At 46.9% G+C, this 25,092-nt stretch overlaps 2 protein-coding genes across 5 annotated transcripts in view; both read left to right on the plus strand.

Moving 5' to 3' along the window:
• The window catches only part of COPG1 (COPI coat complex subunit gamma 1), a 28,643-nt gene extending 19,313 nt beyond the window's left edge, over positions 1 to 9,330 (plus strand). Inside the window, exons 19-24 of the mRNA XM_063113866.1 lie at positions 1,620 to 1,762; positions 2,057 to 2,228; positions 2,845 to 2,942; positions 6,177 to 6,315; positions 6,619 to 6,717; positions 8,851 to 9,330. Coding sequence (XP_062969936.1) covers positions 1,620 to 1,762; positions 2,057 to 2,228; positions 2,845 to 2,942; positions 6,177 to 6,315; positions 6,619 to 6,717; positions 8,851 to 8,981 — 782 coding nt within the window. The 3' untranslated portion in view covers positions 8,982 to 9,330. The remainder of the gene's footprint in view (positions 1 to 1,619; positions 1,763 to 2,056; positions 2,229 to 2,844; positions 2,943 to 6,176; positions 6,316 to 6,618; positions 6,718 to 8,850) is intronic.
• Positions 9,331 to 10,289: 959 nt separating this feature from the next.
• The window catches only part of HMCES (5-hydroxymethylcytosine binding, ES cell specific), a 37,854-nt gene continuing 23,051 nt past the window's right edge, over positions 10,290 to 25,092 (plus strand). For 3 of the 4 annotated variants that reach the window (XM_063113870.1, XM_063113867.1, XM_063113869.1), the window contains exons 1-2: positions 10,290 to 10,334; positions 11,138 to 11,343. In XM_063113870.1, coding sequence (XP_062969940.1) covers positions 11,161 to 11,343 — 183 coding nt within the window. In that variant the 5' untranslated portion in view covers positions 10,290 to 10,334; positions 11,138 to 11,160. Of the gene's footprint in view, positions 10,335 to 10,453; positions 10,517 to 11,137; positions 11,344 to 25,092 lie in introns of those variants that run through there. The other variant, XM_063113868.1, reaches the window with a different exon arrangement.

Consider the following 25,092-nt stretch of genomic DNA (forward strand, 5'->3'; position numbering starts at 1 on the left):
CCCGGTGTGGTCCGCACCACGCTCAGCCAGTGAGCGCACCGGCCATCCCTATATAGGATCCAAACCCACAGCCTCGGCACTAACAGCGCTGCACTCTCCCAAGTGAGCCAGGGGGCCAGCCCGTATCAATTCCATTTTAAGATAATCTTCCAAAGCTTACTGATCACCTGTTAAATTCCAAGAACTGTGCAAGGTCTTGACATTTATTGCTTCCTTTATCCACACAACAACCCTGTGAGCAAGATTACTATATCTATCTTATTGATGAAGAATCTGAAACTCAGAGGCATTAACTGATACCCACCAACAGAATCCCCCAGGTAGTAAGTGTCAGGTCTAAAAACTTGACTCCGTAATGAAATAAATTCATATAGAAAAGCACTCAGGTTGCTAATGGTCATGGTGACCCCAAAGTTCCTCCTATTATCTAAACTTGGCTCCTTCCGGGCTTTTTATTGCCTGCATATTCATTAGATACAGTTTTCAGGCTGCAGAAGGCTGAAGCAGTCACATAGAATAACTCTTTCTGGGGGAAGAAAGCAAAATAATAACAATAATGCCTATTTTCTCTCTATATACCTGAAACATAAATTGAGTACTTTCTAAGTCTGGGGAACAATAGCAGATCCCTGGCCTCAGAGCACAGTTCCTGTCCTGTTCAATTTAATTGGGAAAACAAGTTGAAAATCTTAAAGCAGTGGTCTTCAAACATTAGTATACATCAGAATCATCTGAGGCTATGTGTTAGAAAGGCAGATTCCTGGGCCCTGAAACTAGAGGTCCTGATATAGCAGATTTGGGACGGGTCCAGGAATCTAAGTTTTTAACAAGCCCTACCTCCAGTCTCAGGTGATTCTGACGCAGGTGAACCATGACCCTAGTTTGAGGAATCCTGCCATAGAATAGGGATTAGAGCAGTATCTGTAATCATCACAGATGGACACCATTTGCAGACATCTGCCAGATTCCTCATTCACCTGGGTCATCTCCTTTAGCCTGCGAGGAATATGAGTACTGGCCAGGGAAGGTTGCCATGGGCCTGGGGCTAGTGGACACAGTCCAGTGCTGGAACCTGGCTATAAGGTATAGGGATAGGCCTTACCAGTCACCACAGACCATTCTATGTTAGGTTTTCTGCAACATTCTGATTCTGAATCTCTCTTCATTGGCCATGTGTCTTAACTGACAAACGTGTAGGACCAGTTTGTTCTTTTTCCTGATTTTGTATCAGTAACAGTTATTCATCTCATCCTCCTAGTCATTTCCTAATCTCTGCCTTCTTTCAAGAGTCCTTGCTGTTCTTCCCTAGTTGAGGGAATCTCAAAATGGGATTAGACCTAGGATACTGGGGTCTCTTAGTCAGTCTGTTACTTCAGAGGTCTGTCATTGGACAGAGGAGAGAGAGGATTCATGGGAGTGGCACAACTGGAGTAGAGTCAGGGAGATGAGAAAATGCACAGATACATTCAGGAGATGGTAAGCAGCCAGTTGTACAGGTATATCCATCCATCTCAGGTGGGGTGGAAGACCTTGAGAACTGATCATGAGAATTTATTGGAAACTATCACAAGTTGGTCTGGGAATCAATAAACTGAGTGAATGTGGCCTGTGGATTTCAGAGCAGTTGGCGGCAGTGCCAGAGTTTCGTGGTCTGGGGCCCCTCTTCAAGTCCTCGCCTGAACCTGTGGCCCTGACTGAGTCAGAGACAGAGTATGTCATCCGCTGCACCAAACACACCTTCACCGACCACATAGTATTTCAGGTAAGCAGAGTGGGCTGAAGCCCAGGGAGTGGTCCCAGGTCTGATGGGTCCTGTAGGATCATGGCACCGTCACACTGAGTTGGTTGGGAGCCCAACTTGATGACAGGATCTGTCACCAGCAGGTATGTCTCTCTCAGCTCTTGACCAAGGACCCCTCTGGCTCCTGAGTGTCAGCACAGAGACAGGGAGCCTGAGGCAGGGGACTGGGGTGGGCATCAGTTTGGCCTTGCCTTTCTTGGCTCTTCCTCTGCAATATGTTCTAATATCTAAGCTACCCTCTCCTCCCTGGTCCAGTTTGACTGCACAAACACACTCAATGACCAGACCTTGGAGAATGTCACAGTGCAGATGGAGCCCACTGAAGCCTATGAGGTGCTCTGTTATGTTCCTGCCCGGAGTCTGCCCTACAACCAGCCTGGGACCTGCTACACGCTGGTGGCACTGCCCAAGGAAGACCCCATAGCTGGTGAGCCCCTCTCCAGATACTGCCCCAAACGCGTGGGATCCCACAGGATCAGGATGGGGTAGGGGTGGGCACCAACTGTTTATCTCTTAGTGCCCTGACGCTTTGATTTCAGTCCTGAGAAGAAGAAAAATGGATAAGCCCTGAGTACTCTTTGTATATTATCTCTTCTCATTCTCACAGCAGACCTATGGGGATAAGTACCATAATCCCTCTTCACAGACAAGGAAAGTGAGACTCAGGTGAAATGACATGTCTCAGTTCCTCAGACTGCAGAACCCAGGCTTATTTGGTCCTCAGACCAGTACTCTTTCATTATACCATGTTGTCTCCCAGAGACAAACACTTAAAACATCCCATATCCACTCCTCCCAGTGAAAGCACTGGCTTCTTTTTCCAGTCCTTGGACAGTGGGCCTTTGATTACTATGTGGGAGACTATCTTGCATTGTCCCTGCTTTCTTTCTTCCTTCCTTCCTTGGACCCATGACTTGACTTCCCTGTCCTTCAGCTTTGTGGAGTTGGATGGCATGTTGCTGCTGCTAATATTGTGGCAGAGGCCTGGCTGTGCCCTGTGGAGGAGCTTGTCATCCTGACCACCCAGCCTTTCTTCCCCACAGTGGCCTGCACATTCAGCTGCATGATGAAGTTCACTGTCAAGGACTGTGACCCCACCACTGGGGAGGCTGATGATGAAGGCTATGAGGATGAGTATGTGGTAAGAAGCTGGTGTCAGGAGGCTCAGTTTTGTACCTCAGGCTAGAGACTACAGACTGGAACCCTCTTGCTGTTTTTGCTTTTACAGCTCTCTTAAAAAGATTTTTTTTTTAATTTAATTTTTATTGAATCAAAATTGATTATACATATTTTTGGGGTTCAACATTGAGATATGTTGATCAAATCAATATTCCTAGCATATATATTGTTACAAATCATAATTATTCTTTATGACCCTTGTCCAATCCCTCCCCATCCCCTTTTCCCTCCCCTCTCCCCCCTCTAATTACCCTAGATTTCTTCTCTCCCTCTGAAAGAATAATGGTTACTCTGTTGATTTTCTGCCCAAATGATCTGTCCAATGCTGAGAAGCATGATCAGGTCCCCCAGTACTATCACAGAGCAGATGCCTCTTCTGTCACTCTGAAATGGGCTCTGTGGGGAAAGACATCCTTCTCCTTTCTTTATCTCTGCTGGTGACTCTTCTTAATGTCAGTGCACTCCTCCAGTGGCTGGTGGACCATCTGCATGGTGGTTGTGGCATCTAGCTGCCTTTGCTGCAGCCATGGATATTGTGGTGACTGTGGTGGGCCACCCACATGGAGATGATTTTGGCATACTCCTTGGTGCTGGCAGTGTGCTTAGTTGTGGAGAGTGTCCAGTCCCCTTCTCCATGCCCCGGGACCCTGGGCAAACCCCAAGATGCTGGCGAGGTGTGCCTGGTTGCGGGAGAGGAGACTGGTCCCCTTCTCCATGCTCTGGGTCCTCAGGTAGGCCCCGAGGCACTGGCGAGATGTGCCTGGTTGTGGGAAGGGGGTCTGGTCCCCTTCTCCATGCCCCAGGTCCCTGGGCAGGCCCCAGGGCGCTGGCACAGTGTGCCTAGTTGCAGGTGGGGGGTCTGGTCCCCTTCTCCATGTCTCAGGCCCCTGGGTGGGGCCCTGAGGTGCTGTCACAGTGTGCCTGGGTCTGAGAAGGGGGTCCAGTCCCCAGCTGCTCGCTCTGGGTTCCCAGGCGGGACCCAAGGCATTGGTGGTGTGCCTTGATGTGGGAGTGGGGTCTGGTACTGGCTTTAATCCTCGGGTTCCTGGGTAGGGCCACGAGGTGCTGGTTGTGTGAGTGGTGTGGGCGGGGGTCCTGCTCCTGGTGGTGGGTCAAAAGGCATTGCTGGCATGCCTGGGCCAGAACCAACTTTTTATCCTATGCTTACTTCTAACGTGGAGGAACTCCCTGTGGGAACCAGTACTTGAGCTGTGTGGTTGAGTAAATTGCTGCTTTGCTACTGTTTCCCTAGGGAAGGCTTTTTGTGCAGCTCAGAGTTTAATGGTTGACCTTACAGGTACTTCTGGCTCTCCAAGTACTCGGTGCACCTGGGTTGTATAGAAATCCAATCTAGGGCCGGCCTGTGGCTCACTCAGGAGAGTGTGGTGCTGATAACACCAAGGCCACAGGTTCGGATCCCATATAGGGATGACCGGTTAGCTCACTGGGTGAGCGTGGTGCTGACAACACCAAGTCAAGGGTTAAGATCCCCTTACTGGTCATCTTTTTAAAAAAAAAAAAGAAAAGAAATCCAATCTAAGCCTGAGTTTTTTCATCCAACCGCACCCCATGCAATTCTTCATTCCCGACCAGTCTCCTCTGAGTGGTGCTGCGCTGATTGGGGGGTGGATCAGCTGTCCTTGCTGTGTCCCAGTGTTCTTGTGGTGGGCCTGCCTCCCCCACCGCCCGTGCTCCAAACTCTTCCCATGAGACGGGCCCTGCACTGGTCCCTTGTGGTGACTCACTGGCTTCTGAACAGCTCCCCTTTTTCAGCTGTTCTGGTTCCTCACTCCTGCATGGGTCCACAGGAACCCTATTAGTGGTCTTGCTGTCCTGGGGGCCACCAAAGTCGTCTTCTCCCCTTCCGCCTCCAAGTAACTCCATCTAAAGGGCATAGCTGCGGCTTCTGCCGGCTTCTGCTCCATGTGCTCCAGCATTAAAGTGGCCGCAGCCCGAAATGCTGAGAGCAGTTTTTTCTTTCTCTCATCGTGGTTTCTCCTGCCTTCATGAGTTCCATAGATCTCTCCTCCTCTTCCCCTGAGCTCCAGTGGCCCCAGTTTGGCTGATGTTACATTTCTATAGTTGTAAATTCATTGATTTGTGGGAGAGACTGATGCTGGGGATCGTCCATTTTGCCCTTTTTAAAAAAAATCTTATAAAAATACATGTTCACATGTAAAAAGAAAACTTGGGAAATACAAAAAGTATAAACAAACAGGAAAACATTACCCATAATCCTTGGGAGTTATCTTTTGGGAGGGAGTTGTATAATTGTATAATTCTGTACATCATAGATCTTGCTGTTTTCACTTGAGTGTATTTTCTTGTATCACTAAAAATACTTCATAAATACAATTTTCAATGTCAGACCCAGAGCACACAGCTGAGGTATGAGGGAGGATCTGCTGAATCAGTAGTGGGTGCTGGGCCGACCCTGTGGCGCACTCGGGAGAGTGCGGTGCTGGGAGCGTAGCAGTGCGGTTCGGATCCTATTTAAGGATGGCCGGTGCGCTCACTGGCTGAGCGCGGTGCGGCCGGTCACAAAAAGACAAAAAAAAAAAAAAAGAAGTGGGTGCTGCTCTTGAGAAGCCTGTCGTCCCCAAGGAGTGACAGAAGCATGGGAAGCAGACCTCTGTGGGTGCTCCTGTGTAGTCCTCTAGACCCCAGATCCTTGAGGCACTGACTCTAGGCAGGCTTAGAAGGGATGTGATCCCAGATCCCCTCAGTGGACAACTCTGGGATGAGTAGGATGTTGGTAGGTTGATACTTAGGTCAGGGTGTTTTCCTTCTTTTCTTTTTTTTTTCAAAAGATGACCGGTAAAGGGATCTTAACCCTTGACTTGGTGTTGTCAGCACCACGCTCTCCGCAGTGAGCTAACTGGCCGTCCCTATATAGGGATCCGAACCCATGGTCTTGGTGTTAATCAGCACCACACACTCCCAAGTGAGGCACGGGCTGGATCTATTAGGTCAGGGTGTTTTCTGCTGAAGGGACACCACTTGGCTGTGAGCACCTTGAGGACAGGTACACTGTCAAGTTGCTATGTGTCCCCAGAGCTCAACACAATCCTCAGCACCTAGCAAGCACCTGCTGAATGAGATGCAGGAAGGGATGAGTGCATTAGTTCAGAGGTATGCAGAACAAGGATTCATTCCCCTGGGGTTGGGTACCTAAATTCTACCTCCATCTCTCCAGCTGGAAGATCTGGAAGTCACTGTAGCTGATCACATCCAAAAGGTCATGAAACTGAACTTCGAAGCAGCCTGGGATGAGGTGGGGGATGAGTTTGAGAAGGAGGAAACGTTCACCTTGTCTACCATCAAGACACTTGAAGGTAAAATCCTGGAGCTGCTTCTCTGGCCTGCTTGCTTCTCAAGACCCTTGGCTACTGTTGGAGTGCTCCTACCATTTTCCCTCCAAGGATCCAGGGCTATGTCTAGAGCACATAGGTCAAACGCCACTTCATTAAAAGGCCCTCAGAGCATGGGGAAGTGGTGGTGGCACAAAGGGGAGACAAAATATATGAGGGTACTTCAAAAAGTTCGTGGAAAGGTTTATTATCTTTTAATTACATTTTTCCGTGAACTTTTTGAAGTATCCTCATATAGCTTAATGATAATGGGATTTCTCCATACAGAGGCTGTGGGCAATATTGTGAAGTTCTTGGGAATGCACCCTTGTGAGAGGTCAGACAAAGTCCCGGATAACAAGAACACGCACACGTTGCTCCTGGCTGGTAAGCAGCATTTCCAAGTGGGGAGGGCCTGGGTTCGTCTTACAGCCTGGATGCCACTGGTTCCTGGGCTGAGGACTCCACTGGGGACATGGGGAATCAAAATTCACAGTGTTTAAAATCCACAAAGTATGAAAATATCTGCAATGAAATATCCCCCTCTCCTTGCTGCCGGCCATCCAGTTTCCCTTCCAACAGGCAACCAATGTTAGTTACTACTACAAGCAATGCCTGTATGTCCTTTTCATTATTTTATGGCTGTAAAAGTTAAGAGGAAACATTTCCCTTTTTAACTCAAATGCTAATGCACAAATGGTGTACACATTGTTCTGCATGTTGCTTTCACTTTACAATGCATCTTGGAGATATTCCCTGTCAATATGTAGAGCTTCCTCATTCTTTTTTTCTTTTAATTGTGGTAAAACATACATAACAAACTTTACCATTTCAACCATTTTTAAGTGTACAATTCAGTGGTATTAAGTATATTCACATTGTTGTGCAAGTGTCACCACCATCCACCTCTAGAACTTTTTATCATCCCAAACTGAATCCTCATTTTTTTATAGCTGTGTAGTACCTCATTGTATGGATGTAACATATTTTATAGAACCAGCCCCTACTGATGAACATCTAGGTTGTCTCCAGTCTTGCTATTACAAACAGTGCTACAGTAAATAATCACTACACACACTTTATTTTGCATGTGTGCACTGAGAATATCTGTAGGATAAATTTCCCAAAGCATTACCAGGTCAAAGTAATTTGCATTTCTCATTTTGGTAATAATTCCAAGTTGCCTTCCATAGGAACTGTATGCCTTTCCTTCCACACTCTGGATACAGTATGTTATCAGACTTTATGATCTTTGCCAGCCTGGGTGAAAAATGGTATCTTAGTGTAGTTTTAATTCACTTTTCTTATATTTTGAATGAAGTTAATTATCTTCTCAAATGTTGAAATGCCATTTATATTTCCTTTTCTGTGAATTGTTTTCATATCCTCTGTCTAATTTTCACTGGGTTGGTTGGTCTTTTTTTTTTAAAGATGATCGGTAAGGGGATCTTAACCCTTGACTTGGTCGTGTCAGCACCATGCTCTCCGAAGTGAGCTAACCAGCTATCCCTATATAGGGATCTGAACCCGTGGCCTTGGTGTTATCAGCACCACACTCTCCCAAGTGAGCCATGGGCCGGCCCTGGTTGGTCTTTTTTAATAGGAATGGGTATGTAAAGATTTTGTCATGGAAAATTTCAAACATACACAAAAATTGAATAGAATAAGGTGCCCAACATGCTCGTCTCCCAGCTTCAACAACTAGCAACACCTGTGCGCATACTCATTTCCACCCCCACCCTTACCCCCATTATTTAAGGAAATTCAGATATAGCATTTTATATGTAAATCTTCTGCATCTGTATGTTTCTCTAAGAGATAATGACCCTATGTTTAAAAAAGTGGGGGAGGGCTGGCCGTGGCTCACTTGGGAGAGTGTGGTGCTGATAACACCAAGGCCACGGGTTCGGATCCCATATAGGGATGGCCGGTTGCTCACTGAGTGAGCGTGGTGCTGACAACACCAAGTCAAGGGTTAAGATCCCCTTACTGGTCATCTTTTAAAAAATAAAATAAAATAAATAAAAAATAAATAAATAAAAAAGTGGGGGAGAGGGGACCTTAAACAACCAAAGGAAATGGCTTTTTTTTTTGGCTGAGTGTTTATAAACAGTTGGGAGGATACTCTGCTTCAGTACCCTGCTCACAGCTGATAGCCCCCAAGCCCATAGTTTCCGACCACATTGAAGTAACCCAGTCCCTTGGGTCTTGCAGACACCTGCTATGCAGTTTTGTCAAGGTGGGGCTGTCCCTTTAGCTGTGCTCTCAGATTCAACCAACACGTGTGAGAGCCTCTGCAATATGAGATACAAGCTTTACATGTTTATTAATTTGAGGTTGGCAAAAGCCTGAAATACTGAAGCTCAGAGAGGTAAAGTGTCTTGCACAGGTCTCATTCAGAGATTTTAGCCCAGCTCTCCTGCCCATTTCAGTACACCAGAGCTGCCTTGATTGGCTACACAGCCTGGGCTCTACAGCCCCTTCTGCTTTATACACCTGTACTTCTCTCTCCCCTTCTAGGTGTGTTCCGGGGTGGTTATGACATTCTGGTGCGCTCCCGGCTGCTGCTTTTGGACACAGTGACCATGCAGGTGACAGCAAGAAGTTCGGAGGAGCTGCCAGTAGACATCATCTTGGCGTCTGTGGGCTAGGGGGCCAGCCCGCATAGGCCCTACTGCCCTTTTCCTCCAGCACTACGCGGAAGTTGCACCTTCCTCATGAAACTGGTGGAAACCCCTTCCCAAGCTTCTGTATAACCATTAGGAATCACTGTGAAGTCTTTTTGGTTTTTTTATTTTTAATTCTATCCCCACGCACCCAGAACTGCTAGGGGGAACTTTTTTTTTTTTAAATAGGGGATGATTTTAACTTGTCATAAATCTTGCTGCTTTGGCTGCCAGGGAAGGGACATTGCAAATGAATAAAATGTTCGCATGACCTATTGAATTTATCCCCAGAGAAACCTCTCATCCCTATAATAAATCAGCATGTATTTATTGAGTGCCTGCTCCTTCTGCAGCCTCTTCCCTAGGGGCTCCACCTTCCCCTTCAAGGCCCACCAGCAAGCAGAACACCTGCCCTATCCCTTCTGCACCCACCACCAGGCAGGACCCTCTCCCCATTATAGCTGTCCAAGCACCAAGCCCAGGGACAGGAGCAGTTCAGGTTTGCTAAGTGGGTGACCACACTGCCAACAGGCATCATTCACGCTCTCTTTTATGCTTTCTCGCAATCACCCTCTTTTGACCGATGAGAAACGGAGGCTCCACAGGGTTTGTGTGGTTCACCTGGGTGTTCCACAGCGGCAGGTCCGAGGTAGAGTGTGGCCTGGGGTTCTGCTCCCCGCTCAGTCCAGTTCAGCGAGTGGAGGGAGGAAAAGAACAGCCCTTCAGGGAGCATTTTCTGTTGGCTGCAGATGCAGAAATCCTTGGCTCATGTTCCGAGGGAACAGGCTCTCAAGCTCAAGCTAGGTGGAAAATGTTTTGGTGACCACCCTCGTCTGAAGGTGGTTTCTGTGATTCCTGGAGTTTTCCTGAAGGTTTCTTCCCTTCTAGGTGTGTTCCGGGGCGGTCGTGACTTTTGCCCGCACTGCGAGGCAGTTAGCAGGATGTGAGGTGAAGACAGTGGGGTTTCCTGACGCGCGCGGGGACGTTTCCCCAACATGGCCTTGGGGCTCGCGCAGGGGAGGCGAGGGGAGGTTTACCACCGCCAGGAACGGGTCAGTGAGGACGACAGTGGGGCTGAGGACCGATGAGTCCCTCGACGCAGTCACTTCCAGAAGCTTCCAGAAAAGTTTCTGGGGAACTTCCAGAAAATTCATCCCGACAGAGAGGGGAGGGGATGACGCCGGGCCCGAGGGGCGTCATGAGACGACCCGCCACTTGGGGGCGGGGGCCTGGCTCAGGAAGGCGGGCGGCTGGGCGGACGTGACGGGAGGTGGCGCGGGGCGGCTGGGTCTGAAGACGGAGGTGAAGGCAAGCCACCGAGAGCGGCTCGGATTGAGGGTGGGGCGGACGTGAGGAGAGGCGGTGGGACGCGGGGGAGGGACAGGGCAAGCGTGACGGGAGGGGGGGCGGGGCGACAGGGGCTGAAGGCCGGGTCGACGTAACGGGAGGCGGCGCGGGGTGGGGCAGAGGGCCGAGCGGGCATTCGGGGAGGTGACGCGGGGCTACCAGGCCGACGTGAGGTAACTCGGGAATGGCAGAGTCTGAGGTTCGGGGGGTAGTGGTGACGACGCGGGGAGGCGCGGCCGGCGGCAGTGGAGTCCGCTGCTCCCCGGGAGCAGATTCCGGGCGGGCCTGCAGGGGTGCAGGCCCGGCCTGGCCGGCGGGTGGGGAGCGGGCCGGGTTTCTTCCCGGCCAGCTTGTCGCGGTCTGGTCACCGTCCTCGAGGCTAGCCGGCGCTGGCCGCATGCGGCGGGGGCGGAGAGAAGCACAAGCAGCGGGGGAAGCCGAGAGTCACTCCGAGGCAAGAGCCGGTGGCTCCACGGATGGCCGCAGACACCTCTTCTTGCCTTTCCTGGCTGACCCGTTAAACCCACAGAACGAGCCGCCACAGCGAGCTCAGTGTTCGCGCACTCAGTCAAATGGTTGCGGAGCCCTCCTAATACGGGGCCCAGGCAGTGGCCTAGGCAGTGACCGCAGCGGGCAAATCCCTGCTTGGGGAAGATTCGAGACGGTGGTTACATAGAACCCCAGTCAGTGCTCTGAGGGAGTCCTGTGGGAGTATCAGGAGAACGCTGTGACTAAAAGAATAAGACCTAATGTTTGAGATACGCAAACGTCTCCTTACATTTTGTGATTTAAAGGTAGAGACAGGCAGCGTGGAAGAATGTGTGGGCGAACATCCTGTCACTTACCTAGAGATGCTCTCACAAGAGCTTGTGCTTATCGGGATCGGCAAGGCCAGCAGCGGCTCCCGGAGTGGAGGGACCCTGATAAGTACTGCCCTTCTTACAACAAGAGCCCTCAGTCCAGCAGCCCGGTGCTCCTGTCTCGACTGCACTTTGAGAAGGTAACCAGCGTTATCTGCACCGTGTTAGTTTCTTTCTTGCACAGCATTGTGATGGTCATCTACTTCATTTGGTTTGGTGTACGCTCAGCCTCTGGGATGATATTAAAAACCATCCTTTTCAGGGATGGCCGGTTAGCTCAGTTGTTTAGAGCACCGTGTTGTAACACCAAGGTCAAGGGTTTGGATTTCCTTACTGGCCAGCTGCCTAAATAAAGAAATAAAAACCATCCCTTTCTTATATATTCTGACCCCAAGTTGAGAACTACTCGGCCTCCCTGAAACAAGTTTTATCACTCTTCTGTGTCTGACCTTAGAAGATGACTCAGTATTGTTCAGGCTGAACTTAACAAGTGCCTTTCCTATACAAGGCATACTAGCCTTAATGCATGCCAAATATATATGAGCCTCATGTTTGAATTTTTTAAGACAGCTTTTAAACCTCACTGATCGTCAGGATCATTTGAGTATCTTAAAAAAAAGATCTTTATGGTCCTCAATAGGCCAGATGAATCAGAATCTTCAGGCCTAGAGTAAGCTTAAGATCAGCTGATCTACATTTCTGACGTTTTTGAACATTGCAAAATTTTTATATTCTTTCTGTTTATCTTTTCCATCTTTTCATGTTTGTCTTTTACTGAAGATGTATTTGGTTGGTTATCTGAAGTTTAATTGCATTCACTGTGTTTATAGTATTTATCCCTGTAGTGTTGAAATGACTAGTCATTTACTGTCGTTTCAGTTCTTTGCCTTATCCCTTGAGAGTGTGTGTGTGTAGTAAAATGCTTCATTCCAGAAAGTAATGGTTTCTCCATGTCTTAAATATTTTAAATGACCCCCCCCTTTTTTTTTGGTGCCTGGCTGGTAGGGGGATCCAAACCCTTGACCTTGGTGTTATCAGCATTATGCTCTAACTAGCTGAGCTAACTGGTAAGCCTGTCCTTGATATGTTTTTAAAATTGATTGTTTCCTTCTTGGATTTTGATTCTCTTTGATCTATAATGCTGAAATCATTTTATAAAGTTGTTTATACCTCTAGTACATATTCTTTAGAACTCTTATGATAATATGGTAGTCAAAAGATCCTATTTCTACATTACAGGGATCACATTATTTTGAAATAAGCATACCAAATAACATTGGTCTTTTTGGTTGAATGAAGCCATTTACATGAAATAGTTTATTATTGAGTCATTTTTAAAGGATACACACTTGCCTTTTGACACTTTTTTCAATGAGGGGGAAATCAAGATAAAGATCCTGGGAAACTTGAAGGAGAAAGGAAAAGATAAAACATGTTTCAGAAGAAGGCATAATTTAGAATGAGAAGAGAGAAAAATTAAGTATATGAGCCTTAGTCATTTTTAGCTTTAGTTCTCTCTTTTTTTTTTTTTTTGGCCACAGGCCTATCCAGGGATCCAAACTATGACCTTGTTATAAGGCTGCGCTCTAATTAACTGAGCTAACCAGCCAGCTGAGCCTTAGTTCTCTTTATACCACCTCTTTGGAATTATAGAATGAATGTTAGCTAGAAAAAAATTCGTTTAGCACATGTAAAGACAGAAGTATAGAAAGACTGTGACTTGTCCTATGTTACCCAGTCAGTGAGGGGCAGAGCTGGAACTGAGATCCAGACCACTGTCCCCACTCCAGTGGATGCATCCCGGAACCAGGAATTGGGAAGGTGTAGCCTCTAGCAAACATAGCCCTCCCTTGGGTCATTGGTATGAATTTGCTGATGACTCCACATCTCTAATAAGTTTTGTTAAGATTGCTAGGATTTCTTAATTTTAATAAATATTTGATAGTTTATTTTTCTCAAACCTGTAAATTATAAAGCAAAATTAGAACAATTTCATCATTTCAGTCATCCAAATCATCAACGGCCAGCATATGTGTGTAGATTGTAACATTTGCATTTAAAACCACTCATTTGCAAATTACTTCCTCTTTAATTTTTCTGCCCCAGTCCCACCAGCTGTTCTGTTCAGAAGTCCAAAAGGGTAGAGGAAAAGATGACTAATATTGAACAATGTTGTGGTTTCTCAGCCACTATCTATTCATTACCTTCATGTTTGAGTTTGAACACACTCAAGTTAACATTCAAGTTAAATGTGATCAATAGAATTTGTGAGAGCAGGACCTCAATCTCAACACTGTTGACATCTAATTCTTTGTTTGTGGGGAGTGGTCCTGTGCGTTGTAGAATTAGCAGCATCCCTACCCTCTACCCATTAGATGCCGGTAGCACCCCCCAGGTCATAACAACCAAAAATGTCTCCTGATATTGCCAGAAGTCTCCTGATAATGCCAAAAGTCTGAGTGGTAGGAGGGTTATGTCAGAGTTGTCTCATGTTGACAACCGCAGATTTAGAGTATTGTCTTGCAAATTGTTGATGAGAGATCATTTAGTTGACCATTATGTAATGTTACCTCTCTTATTCTCATATATGCTTTGAGCAGGGGGACTTCACTTTTTTTGTTTTTCATTTGGTGGCTGGCTGGTTGGGGGATCTGAACCCATGATATTGGTGTTATAAGGCTGCGTGCACGCTAGCCAACTGAGCTAACTGGCCGGCCCTTTTTACATGTTTCTTTTTACTTTGGCAGCTGGCTGATACAGGGATTGAACCCTGGACGTTGGTGTTATTGGCACCATGCTCTAACCTACTAGGCTACCCGGCCTGCCCGATTCCACTGTTTAAAATGACCCCCAAGTGAAGTGCTGGCTAGTGTTTCTAAGTACAGGAAGGCTGCGATGTGCCTTAGGGAGAAAATACATATGTTAGATAAGCTTCATTCAGGCATGAATTATAGTGCTGTTGGTTGTGAATTCAAAGGAGGTGAATCAACAATGTAGATTAAATAAGGTGTGGGTTTATTTGTTTTTATGTTTGTTTTTTGTGGCTGGCCTGTACAGGGATCTGAACCTGTGACCTTGGTGATATAAGGCTGCACTTCAACCAACTGAGCTAACTGGCCAGCCCAAAATAAGGTGTCTTTAAACAGAAATACATATAAAACAAGGTTATGTATTAATCATTTGATGAAAATGTTGTCACCAGCAGCTCTTAGAAACCTAACCTTCTGTTTCCCTAAGAGCAGCAGTTCAGTACTCAAGGGGACTTCCTGGAACCTAACTATTGCAAATAATGAGAATCAACTCTGTGTGTATATATATATATATAAAAAGAGAATTAACTGATAGAGTTAAGATTCTGGAGGAAACAGGACAGTATCTCATCAAGAGCACGGTGGATTAGCTTTAAACAAAAGGAAGGCTTTCTGAGACATTGCCACTACTGATGATTCCTTTCTTGGGATTCCATCCTCTCATGACTTTCTTCTTTTTTTTTTCGTTTTTAAAAAAAATTTTTTTTATTGAATCAAAATTGATTATACATATTTTCGGGGTTCAACACTGAGATATGTTGATCAAATCAATATTACTAACATATATATTGTTACAAATTGTAATTATTCTTTATGCCCCTTGTCCAATCCCACCCCATCTCCCTTCCTCTCCCACTCCCCCCTCTAATCACCCTAGATTTCTTCTTTTCTTCTAAAAGAATAATGGTTACTCTGTTGATTTGCTGCCCAAATGATCTGTCCAATGCTGAGAGGCGTTATCAGGTCCCCCAATACTATCATAGAGCAGCTGTCTCTATGAAATGGGCTCTGTGAAGACAGACATCCTCCTCCTTTTTTAATCTCTGCTGATGACTCTCCTTGTGTCAGTTCACTCCAGTGGCTGGTGGACCATCTGTGTGGTAGTTGTGGCATCTAGCCACCTTCACGGCAGCTGTGGTTATCATGGTGGCTGTGGTGGGCCACCCACATGGGGACATGTTTTAGGCCTGTTCCGTGGTGCTGGCAGTGTGCCTGGTTGTGGAGAGTGTCTGATCCCTGGTTCCATGCCCTGGGTCCCTGAGTGGATCGTGAGGTGCTAGCATGGTGTGCCTGGTTGTGGGAGGGGGTTTCGGTCCCCTTCTCCATGCCTCAGGTCCATGGCAGGCCCCAAGGCACTGGTGTGGTGTGCCTGGTGGTAGGAGGGGGATCTGGTTCCCTTCACCATGCCCCGGATCCCAGGGCAGGCACCGAGGTGATGGCACAGTGTGCCTGGTTGTGGGAGGGGGGTCCAGTCCCCTTCTCCATACCCCAGGTCCCAGCACGGGCCCCGAGGTGCTGGTGCGGTGTGCCTGGTTGTAGGAGGGGGTTCCAGTCCCTGGTTCCATACCCCAGGGCCCTGGGCAGGCCCCAAGGCGCTAGCATGGGGTGCCTGGTTGTGGGAGATGGGTCTGGTCCCCTTCTCTATGCCCTGGGTCTCAGCGCAGGCCCTGAGGCATTGGCGCCATGTGCCTGGTTGTGGGAGGGGAGTCCGGTCCTCTTTTCCATGCCTCAGGTCCCAGGGCAGGCCTGAGGCGCTGGTGCAGGGTGCCTGGTTGTGGGAGGGTGGTCTGGGCCTCTTCTCCATGCTCCTGGTCCCCAGGCAGGCCCCAAGGTGCTGGCATGGTGTGCCTGGTTGTGGGAGAGGGATCCAGTCCCCTTCTACATTGCCTGGGTCCCCGGTCGGGACCCGAGGCACTGGTGAGGTGTGCCTGGTTGTGAGAGGGAGGTTTGGTCTCCTTCTCCATGCCTCGGGCCCCTGGGTGTGCCCTGATGCACGGTCCTTGCATGCATCATTGTGGGAGGGTGAGTCCAGTCCCAATTCCTTATCCTGGGTCCCTAGGTGGGCCCTCAGGCGCTGGCGTGGTGTTCCTGGTTGTGCGAGGGGGGTCTGATCCCATTCTCCGTGCTTCGGGTCCCCAGGTGGTACCCGAGGCGCTGGCACAGGGTGCCTGGTTGTGGGAGGGCGTTCCAGTCCCCTTCTCCATGCCTTGGGGCCCTTGGTGGGCCCCAAGGTGCTGGCGCTATGTGCCTGGTTGTGGGAGGAGGTTCCAGTCCCCTTCTCCATGCCTTGGGTCCCTGGATGGGCCCCAAGGTGCTGGCGTGGTGTGCCTGTATGTGGGAGTGGGGTCCGGTCCTTGGCTTCAATCCTTGGGTTCCTGGGTGGGGCCCCAAGGTGCTGGTGGTGTGAGTGGTTGTGGGCAGGGGTCCTGCCCCTGGCTCCATGCCTCATGTCCCCTAGTGGGCCCCAAGGCATTCGTGGTGTGCCTGGGCTGGAACTAAGTTTTTGTCCTTTGCTTGCTTCTAAAATGGGGGAACTTCCTGTGGGAACCAGTACTTACTTGAGCTATGTGGTTGAGCTAAATTGCTGCTTTGCTGCTGTTTCCCTAGGGCAGGCTTTTTGTGCAGCTCAGGGTTTAATGGTTGACCTTATAGGTACTTCTGGCTCTCCAAATACTCAGTGCACCTGGGTTGTTTAGAAACTCTGATCTGTGCCTGAGTTTTTTCATCAAACTGCACCCCATGCAATTCTGCATTCCCGACCAGTCTCCTCTGAGTGGTCCTGCGCTGATTGGGGGGTGGATTGGCTGTCCTTGCTGTGTCCCAGTGTTCTCCTGGTGGGCCCGTCTCCCCCACCGCCCCTGCTCCAAACACTTCCCATGGGACAGACCATGCGCTGGTCCCCTGTGATGACTCACTGGCCTCTGAGTGGCCCCCCTTTTTCAGCTGTTCTGGCTTCTCGCTCCTGCGTGGGTCCACGGGAACCCTGTTAGTGATCTTGCTGTCCTAGAGGCCACCAAAGTCCTCTTCTCCCCTTCCATCTCCAGGTAATTCCATCTAAAGGGCACAGCTGTGACTTCTGCTGGCTCCTGCTCCATGTGCTCCAGCATTAGAACGGCTGCAGCCCAAAACGCTGAGAGCAGTTTTTTCTTTCTTTCTTCATGGTTTCTCCCACCTTCATGAGTTCCATAGTTCTCTCCTCCTCTTCACCTGAGCTCTGGCGGCCCCATCTTGGCTGATGTTACATTTTTTTTTTTTTTTTTTTAAAGGATGACCGGTAAGGGGATCTCAACCCTTGGCTTGGTGTTGTCAGCACCACGCTCAGCCAGTGAGCAAACCGGCCATCCCTATATAGGATCCGAACCCGCGGCCTTGGTGTTATCAGCACCGCACTCTACCGAGTGAGCCACGGGCCGGCCCCGTTACATTTTTTTTTTTTTTTTTTGGTCTTTTTCGTGACCGGCACTCAGCCAGTGAGTGCACCGGCCATTCCTATATATAGGATCCAAACCCACGGCGGGAGCGTCGCTGCGCTCCCAGTGCCGCACTCTCCCAAGTGTGCCACGGGCTTGGCCCTGATGTTACATTTTTATAGTTGTAAATTCGTTGATTTGTGGGAGAGAGTGACGCTGAGAACCATCTATTCCGCCATCTTGACCAGAAGTCCTCTTATGACTTTCTTCATTCTACTCTTATTAGGTACTTTTCTTGGACTTCTACTTTTCTCTCATTTCTCCTTTTATTTATTTTATTTTATTTATACTTCTGGGTTAAATTTTGTGCTCAATTTATTCCCTAAGAAACTTTATCCTCCTAGCTTTAACAGTCACCTTTTTTTTTTTTTTTTTTTTAAAGATGATGGGTAAGGGGAATCTTAACACTTAGCTTGGTATTGTCAGCACCACGCTCAGCCAGTGAGCTAACCGGCCATCCCTATATTGGATCCGAATCCACAGCCTTGGTGTTATCAGCACCACACTCTCCCAAGTGAGCCACGGTCCAGCCTACATGGATGAAGAGGCAGATGAAAAATATGGATGCTCTGTTGGCATGGATATACCAGATGATTCATCCATAATTTACATCTTGGCAGATATGGGCAATGGAGGAGAATGCTGTTGCTGTGTCTGCTGTGTAGTGCATGGCTAGGAATAGTCCTGTGATACTTTGGAGTAGTAGGCATGTGCCTAGTAGTGAGCTGAAGTTTCATCATATTGAGATATTTGATGGTGTGGGAAGGTGTCGATGAATGAGTGATTGATGATTTTGAGGAGGGAGCGTGACTTTCGGATGTTGGTCATTAGATTCTTGTAGTTGAAGTACAATGGTGGTTCTTTACGTCACTGATCATGATTGTAATCCATGTAAGCATTATGATATATACTGCATTCTTGTTGAGTGTTGCTTTTGTTATTGGTTTTATGGGGTTTTCTTCAAAGCCTTCCCCTGTTTGTAGTGGGATGGGATTGCTTGTTAGTGGGGGAATTGGTTGTGGTATTGTGGTCAGTTTTGGGGGTCTTTTTTAGGGTTGATGGTGTTTTTAGTTTATCTAGGGGGTATAAAGGTGTTATTTGGGTACACTACTGCTTTGGCTATTGAAGAATATCCTGAGGCTTGAGGTTCGAATGTTGTAGTTTGGGGGGCTTTACTGTTGGGGTTGGTGATAGAATTGTCTGTGGTTTTGTGGATGGTATATTATGTCGAGGTGGAGGTTGTTGTTAGTTTTAAGAGTATAGGTAACAGTGATTTTTGAGAGAGAGGGGACGGTTACTTTCATGAGGATTCCACAGGTGTGGCTGCGTTATATAGTTATGGGTGCTGATTAGTGGTGGTGGCTGGGTGGTCTTTGTTTATGGGTGTTGTTATTGTCATTGAGGTTACTCGGGATGGTTAAATAATTATAGTGTTGTTGTCAGGATTGTAATGAGGAGGGGGAGGAAGTAAAGTTTGATTAGGCCTTTTTGGTTGGAGGTGATTGTTGCAGCTAGTATTTGGATGTGGGCAATATTTTTTGGGATTGTCTTTTCTAGTCAGGCTAGGTCTAGTGTCTGGGAGGCTGTGCTTTGGCTTATGGTTAGGTTAAGGTACGGTACTGCGCGGTGTGCAATGGTTGGGAAGAATCCTAGGAGGGCGGAAAAATTGTGTATGGGTGAGGGCAGTTTGGGGGTTGGGTTAAGTGAGTTTAGGCATAGTTCTAGTGCTACGGTGAAACCTAGGATGGTAATGAAGAGGGTGGAGAGTTTAAAGTAGGGGGCTATGGTCATTTGGGGGATGTTTATTGGGGTGATGCTGTTGGAGATGATGAAACCGGCGAAGATGCTGCCAATTGTTAGACATTTGATTGGGTTGGTTAGGCTAGGGTTGTTTTCGTTGATGTTTATTAGGGTCAGAAAGCGGGGTTGCCCTAATAGTGTAAAGAAAATGGTTCGGGCGCTATAGGCAGCCGTGAGGGTGGTGGCAATAAGTGTGACCGTGAGGGGTCAGGCATTGATATACGATGTGTTTATGGTTTCGGTGATTAGGTCCTTGGAGTAGAAACCTGTTAGGAATGGTATGCCTGTGAGTGCGAGGCTTCTGATGGTTAGGGAGGTTGATGTGAAGGGTATAGTTTTGTGCAGGCCTCCTATTTTTTGGATGTTTTGTTCGTTGTTTAAGTTGTGGATGATAGAGCCGGAGCATATGAATAGCCTGGCTTTAAAAAATGCGTGTATACAGATGTGGAGGAATGCCAGGTTTGGTTGGTTGATGCCGATTGTTATTATTAAGCCTAGCTGACTTGAAGTGGAGAATGTGATAATTTTTTAATCTCTTTCTGTGTTAAGATTGCTGTGAATAATGTGGTGATGGCACCTAGGCATGTGTCAGTGTTTGGATTGTCTTATTGTTTTCTATTAGTGGGTAAAACCGGATTAGTAGGAAGATCCCCGCTACGACTATCATGCTGGAGTGAAGTAGGGCTGAGATGGGTGTGGGGCCCTCTATTGCAGAGGATAGTCATGGGTGTAGGCCAAATTGGGTGGACTTGCCCGTTGCGGTGAGGAAGAGGCCTGCTAGTGGGAGAGGGCTTGGATTTGTGTTGAGGATAAATAGTTGTGGAAGATCTCATGCGTTCGAATGTGTGAGAAGTCATGCTATGGCTAGGATAAAGCCGTTATCACTGATGCGATTGTAGAAGATTGCTTTGTAGGGCTGCTGTGTTTGCGTCTGCTCAGCCGTATCATCATCCGATGAGGAGGAAGGATATAATGCCCACCCCTTCTCATCCAGTGAAGAGTTGGAATAGGTTGTTGGCAGAGACCAGGATTAGTACTGTGATGAGGAAAGTGAGTAGATATTTGAAGAATTTGTTGATGTTGGGGTCTGAATGCATATATCACAGGGAGAATTCCATGATGGATCATGTAACAAAGAGGTCTACTGGGATGAAGACTATTGAGAAGTAATCTAGTTTGAAGCTAAGGGACAGTTTTAGTGTTTGAATGGTGATTCAGTGTCAGTTAGAGGTAATTGTGTCCTGTCCGGAGTGGATTAATATGAGGGCGGGTGTGAGGCTGGTCAGGAAAGCAAGTTGGATTGAGGTTTTCATGTAGTAGGGGTAGGCTTGGTGTTTGTGTGTATTGGTAAGGGTAAGGGTGATTGGGGTAACGAGAATGACAAGTGAGATTATCGTTAGGGATAAGGGTAGGTTTATTACTTTTATGTGGAGTTGCACCAAATTTTTGGTTCCTAAGGCCAATGGATTACTTCTATCCTTTAAAAGTAAGAAAGCCTGGGGCCGGCCCGTGGCTCACTCGGTAGAGTGCAGTGCTGATAACACCAAGGCCCCGGGTTCGGTTCCCATATACGGATGGCCGGTTCGCTCACTGGCTGAGTGTGGTGCTGACAACACCAAGTCAAGGGTTAAGATCCCCTTACCGGTCATCTTTTAAAAAAATAATAATAATAAAAAAATAAAAATAAAATTAAAAAAAAATAAAAGTAAGAAAGCCATAGTTTTAGGTATGGTGGTAAGAATTAGCAGTTCTTTTAGTCTTTCTTGGTAAATAAGAGGTTTTGAATCTCTGTTGCTAGGTTCACAACCTAATGTTTTGTTTACATTAGAGGGGCCCTAGAACTGTTTTGGGGTTAATGGATAGGAGTAGAAGTGGAATGATATGCATGAGTATCAGGGAATTTTCTCACATAAGGGATGGTTTGATACTGTTGATGTGGTGTGTGAAAGCTCCTCGCTGTGTTGTAATTAGTATAAATAGGGTGTATAGAGCTGTGACTAATATGTTGAGTCCCATGAGAATGATTGTGATATTCGATCATGAGAATGATGTTATTATTACAAGTAACTCTCTGACTAGGTTGATAGTTGGTGGGAGAGCCAGATTCGTTAGGGAGGCTAGCAGTCATCATGTCGGTATTAGGGGGAGGAGTGTTTGTAGTCCATGGGCCAAGATTATAGTTCAGCTGTGGGTGTGTTCGTAGTTGGAGTTTGCAAGGCAGAAGAGTAGGGATGATGTAAGTCCATGGGCAATTATTAGGGCTGTGGCTCCTGTGAATCCTCAAGGTGTTTGGATCAAAATGGCTACGATTACTAGGACCATGTGCTGATGGATGAGTAGGCAATGAGGGACTTCAGGTCCGTTTGATGTAGGCAGATGGAGCTTGTTATGATTATCCCTCACAGGGAGAGTATGAGGAAGGGGTAGATTATGGAGTTTGTTAGGGGATTTAGGGTAATGGTGATTTGTATTATTCCGTATCCTCCTAATTTTAGCAGGATGGCCACGAGAACCATGGACCCGGCGATGGGGCTTCTACGTGTGCTTTTGGTAGTCAGAGATGAAGTCTGTAGAGTGGCATTTTTACTATGAATGCTATTATGCATGCTACTCATAGAAGAGTGCTGGATCATGGGGGTAGTGGTGCTCGAGTTCAATGTTGGAATAATAATGGGTTTGATGAGCCAGTAGAATTGTGGATTTAGGTTAGTGCAATCAGTAGTGGTATAGAGCCGAAGAGGGTGTAGAATATGAAGTAGAGTCTTGCATTCAATCGTTCTGGTTGGCTACCTCATCGGGTGATGATAACTAGGGTTGGAATTAGTGTTGCTTCGAATAGGATGTAGAACATGATCGGTTCTGTGGCAGTGAACGTTATGATTAAGAAAATCTGTGGTGAGATTAGTATACGTTATGATTAAAATCTGTAGTGAGATTAGTATAAGGATATATAGTGTTTTTCGTGTGAATGTTTCTTTGGAGAGATGGTGTTGGCTTGCCGTAATTATTGGGGGGGGGAGTCAGGTTGTTAGTGCTAAATGGGGGGTTGAGAGGGGGTCTGAGAAGAAGCTTGATGACGTAGTTGTACCATTTTTGTTGTTGTAGTTCAGGAAGAAAAGGGTGATGAGGCTGATCAGTAGGCTGTGGGTTGTTGAGTTGATTCAGATTATGTTGTTGTTGGAGTATCACGTGGTGGGGATGAGTATGATTGTGGGAATAATGAGTTTTAGCATTGTAGGAGGTTAAGGTTCTGTACGTGGTCTAGACCATAAGTGTTAGAGATCATTACTAGAAGTGTTAAGCCTACGGCAGTTTCACAGGCTGCGAAGACTAGGAGAATGATGAGGAGGACGTGGGATAGGGTGAAGTGTAAGTTTAGGGATAGGAGGGTGGTCAGGATAAATAAGGATAATATCATGCCCTCCAGGCATAGTAAAGAGGACATAAGGTGGGATCAATTTATTAGTCCTGTGAGGGACATGATGTACGTTAGAATGATGTTGATAAAAATTGGAGGCATCTTAATAGTTATGAAGTGTCACAATTTAATGGGTTGAAACCAGTCGTTTTAGTTAAACTAACTACTATATTCAGCTCATTCTAGGCCTTTTTGAGTTCATTCGTAAGCTAGGCCCCGTGCTAGTGTAAAGATTAGGATGAGTGCTATGGTGAGTATTAGTTTGAGGCTGTTTGTTTGGGTGGCCCTTGGGAGGGGCAGCAGTAGGGTAATTTCTAAGTCAAATAGTAGGAACGTGATGGCTACAAGGAAGAATTTTATGGAAAATGGTAGGCGGGCAGATCCTACTGGGTCGAATCCACACTCATACGGGCTTGACTTTTCTGCGTAGGTGTTTAGTTGGGGGAGTCAAAAGGCAATGGTGATGAGAAGGAGTGCTAATGTTATGTTGGTTAAGAGGGTCAATGCTGGTTTGATTATTCTTTTCTGGGCTGTGACCAGACCTGATTGATTGGAAGTCAATTGTACTAGCTAATACTGAAAGAATAGGATCCTCATCAATAAATGGAGACGTATAGGAATAGTCAGACTACATCTACGAAGTGTCAATATCAGGCTATGGCTTCAAAGCCAAAATGGTGTTTGGATGTGAAGTGAAATTTTAATTGGCGTAGAAGGCAGATAGGAGGAAGGTGGATCCAAATGATTACATGAAGGCCATGGAAGCCTGTTGCCATGAAGAATGTTGATCCGTATACACCATCGGAAATGGTGAAAGATGTTTCAAGGTACTCTGAGATTTGGAGGAGTGTGAAGTAAATGCCTAGGGAGATTGTGATGAAGAGGGCTTGGAGTATGTGTTTGTGGCTTCCTTCCATGAGGCTGTGGTGGGCCCAGGTAATGGACACTCCGGAGGCCAACAGGACTAATGTGCTGAGTAACGGGACTTCTATAGGGTTGAGGGGGTTGATGCCTGCTGGTGGTCAGTAGCCTCCTAGGTCAGGGGTCGGGGCCAGGCTTGAGTGATAAAAGGCTCAGAAGAACCCGGCAAAGAAGAAAACTTCAGATACGATAAATAGGATTATTCCATATCACAGTCCTGTTTGGACAATGGTTGTTTGCTGGCCCTGGAAGGTACTCTCTTGCACCACATCTCGTCATCATTGGTATATGGTTAGTAGGTTGGTTAGTAGGCCTAGAGTTAGAAGAATGTTAGAATTGAAGTGGAATCATATTGTTAGGCCAGTTGCTATGAGTAGGGCGGATAGGGCTCCCATGAGTGGCCAGGGGCTGGGGTTTACTATGTGGTAGGCGTGGGTCTGGTGAGTCATTAGGTGTTGCCATGTAGATAGAGGCTTACTAGGAGGGTAAATACGTAGGTTTGAGTTAGAGCTACAGCAAGTTCAAGGGTGGTGAATAGGATGAGGAGGGTGAAGGTGGTTGAGGCTGTTGGGGGCTTAGGGTTGTTAGTGTTAGCGCTTCCAATGAGGTGTATAAGTAGATGGCCGGCTGTGATGTTGGCTGTTAATCGTATGGCCAGGGCTACGGGCTGGATGGAGAGGCTTGTAGTTTTGATGATTACAAGTATCAGGATAAGGGAGGTGGGTGTACCTTGGGGTAGAAAGTGGGCTAGGGATTCTTTTGTTTTATGGCGGAGACCTAAGATTACTGCTCCGGCTCACAGGGGGATTGCCATACCTAGGTTTAAGGACAGTTGGGTGGTTGGTGTAAATGAGTGGGGTAGTAGACCTAGTAGATTTGTTGAACCAATAAATAGGTTTAGTGAGATTAGTGTTAGGGATCGTGCTTGTCTGTTGGTGTTGTGAATTGCTATCAGTTATTTTAGGATGAGTTGGACTAACCTTATTTGTAGAGAGGTTAAGTGATGAGGCGAGAGGGGAAGGGATATACTGCGTTGGGTAGGAGGATAATGAGGGTTACGATGGGTATTCCTATTAGTGTGGGGTGATGAAAGAGGTGAATAGATTTTCGTTCATTTTTTTTCTCAGGGGTTTGTGTGGTTTGATACTTTAGTAGTTTTTTCTGTGGGACTAGAGGGGTAGGTGAATTTTGAGAATTTTAGTTGAAGTATGATGAAGAGTGTCAGGATTATAGATATAACGGTGGTGAGTCATGTTGAAGTATCCAGTTGTGGCATTTCATCGTGGGAAGGTTGGTATTTCCATTCTTTAACTTAAAATTTCTAGGGCCGGCCCTAGAAAATGTTACTATTTGTTTTTAATCCTAAGCTTAGGAAAATATTTTAACTACAATTTGAGTGCCCACTCCATGCCACACATTTTAACTACATTATCTTTAGTTCTTAACAGTTATCCTGCAACGTAGGTATTG

The sequence above is a fragment of the Cynocephalus volans genome, chromosome 11, assembly GCF_027409185.1.
Source record: "Cynocephalus volans isolate mCynVol1 chromosome 11, mCynVol1.pri, whole genome shotgun sequence".
NCBI lineage: Eukaryota > Metazoa > Chordata > Mammalia > Dermoptera > Cynocephalidae > Cynocephalus > Cynocephalus volans.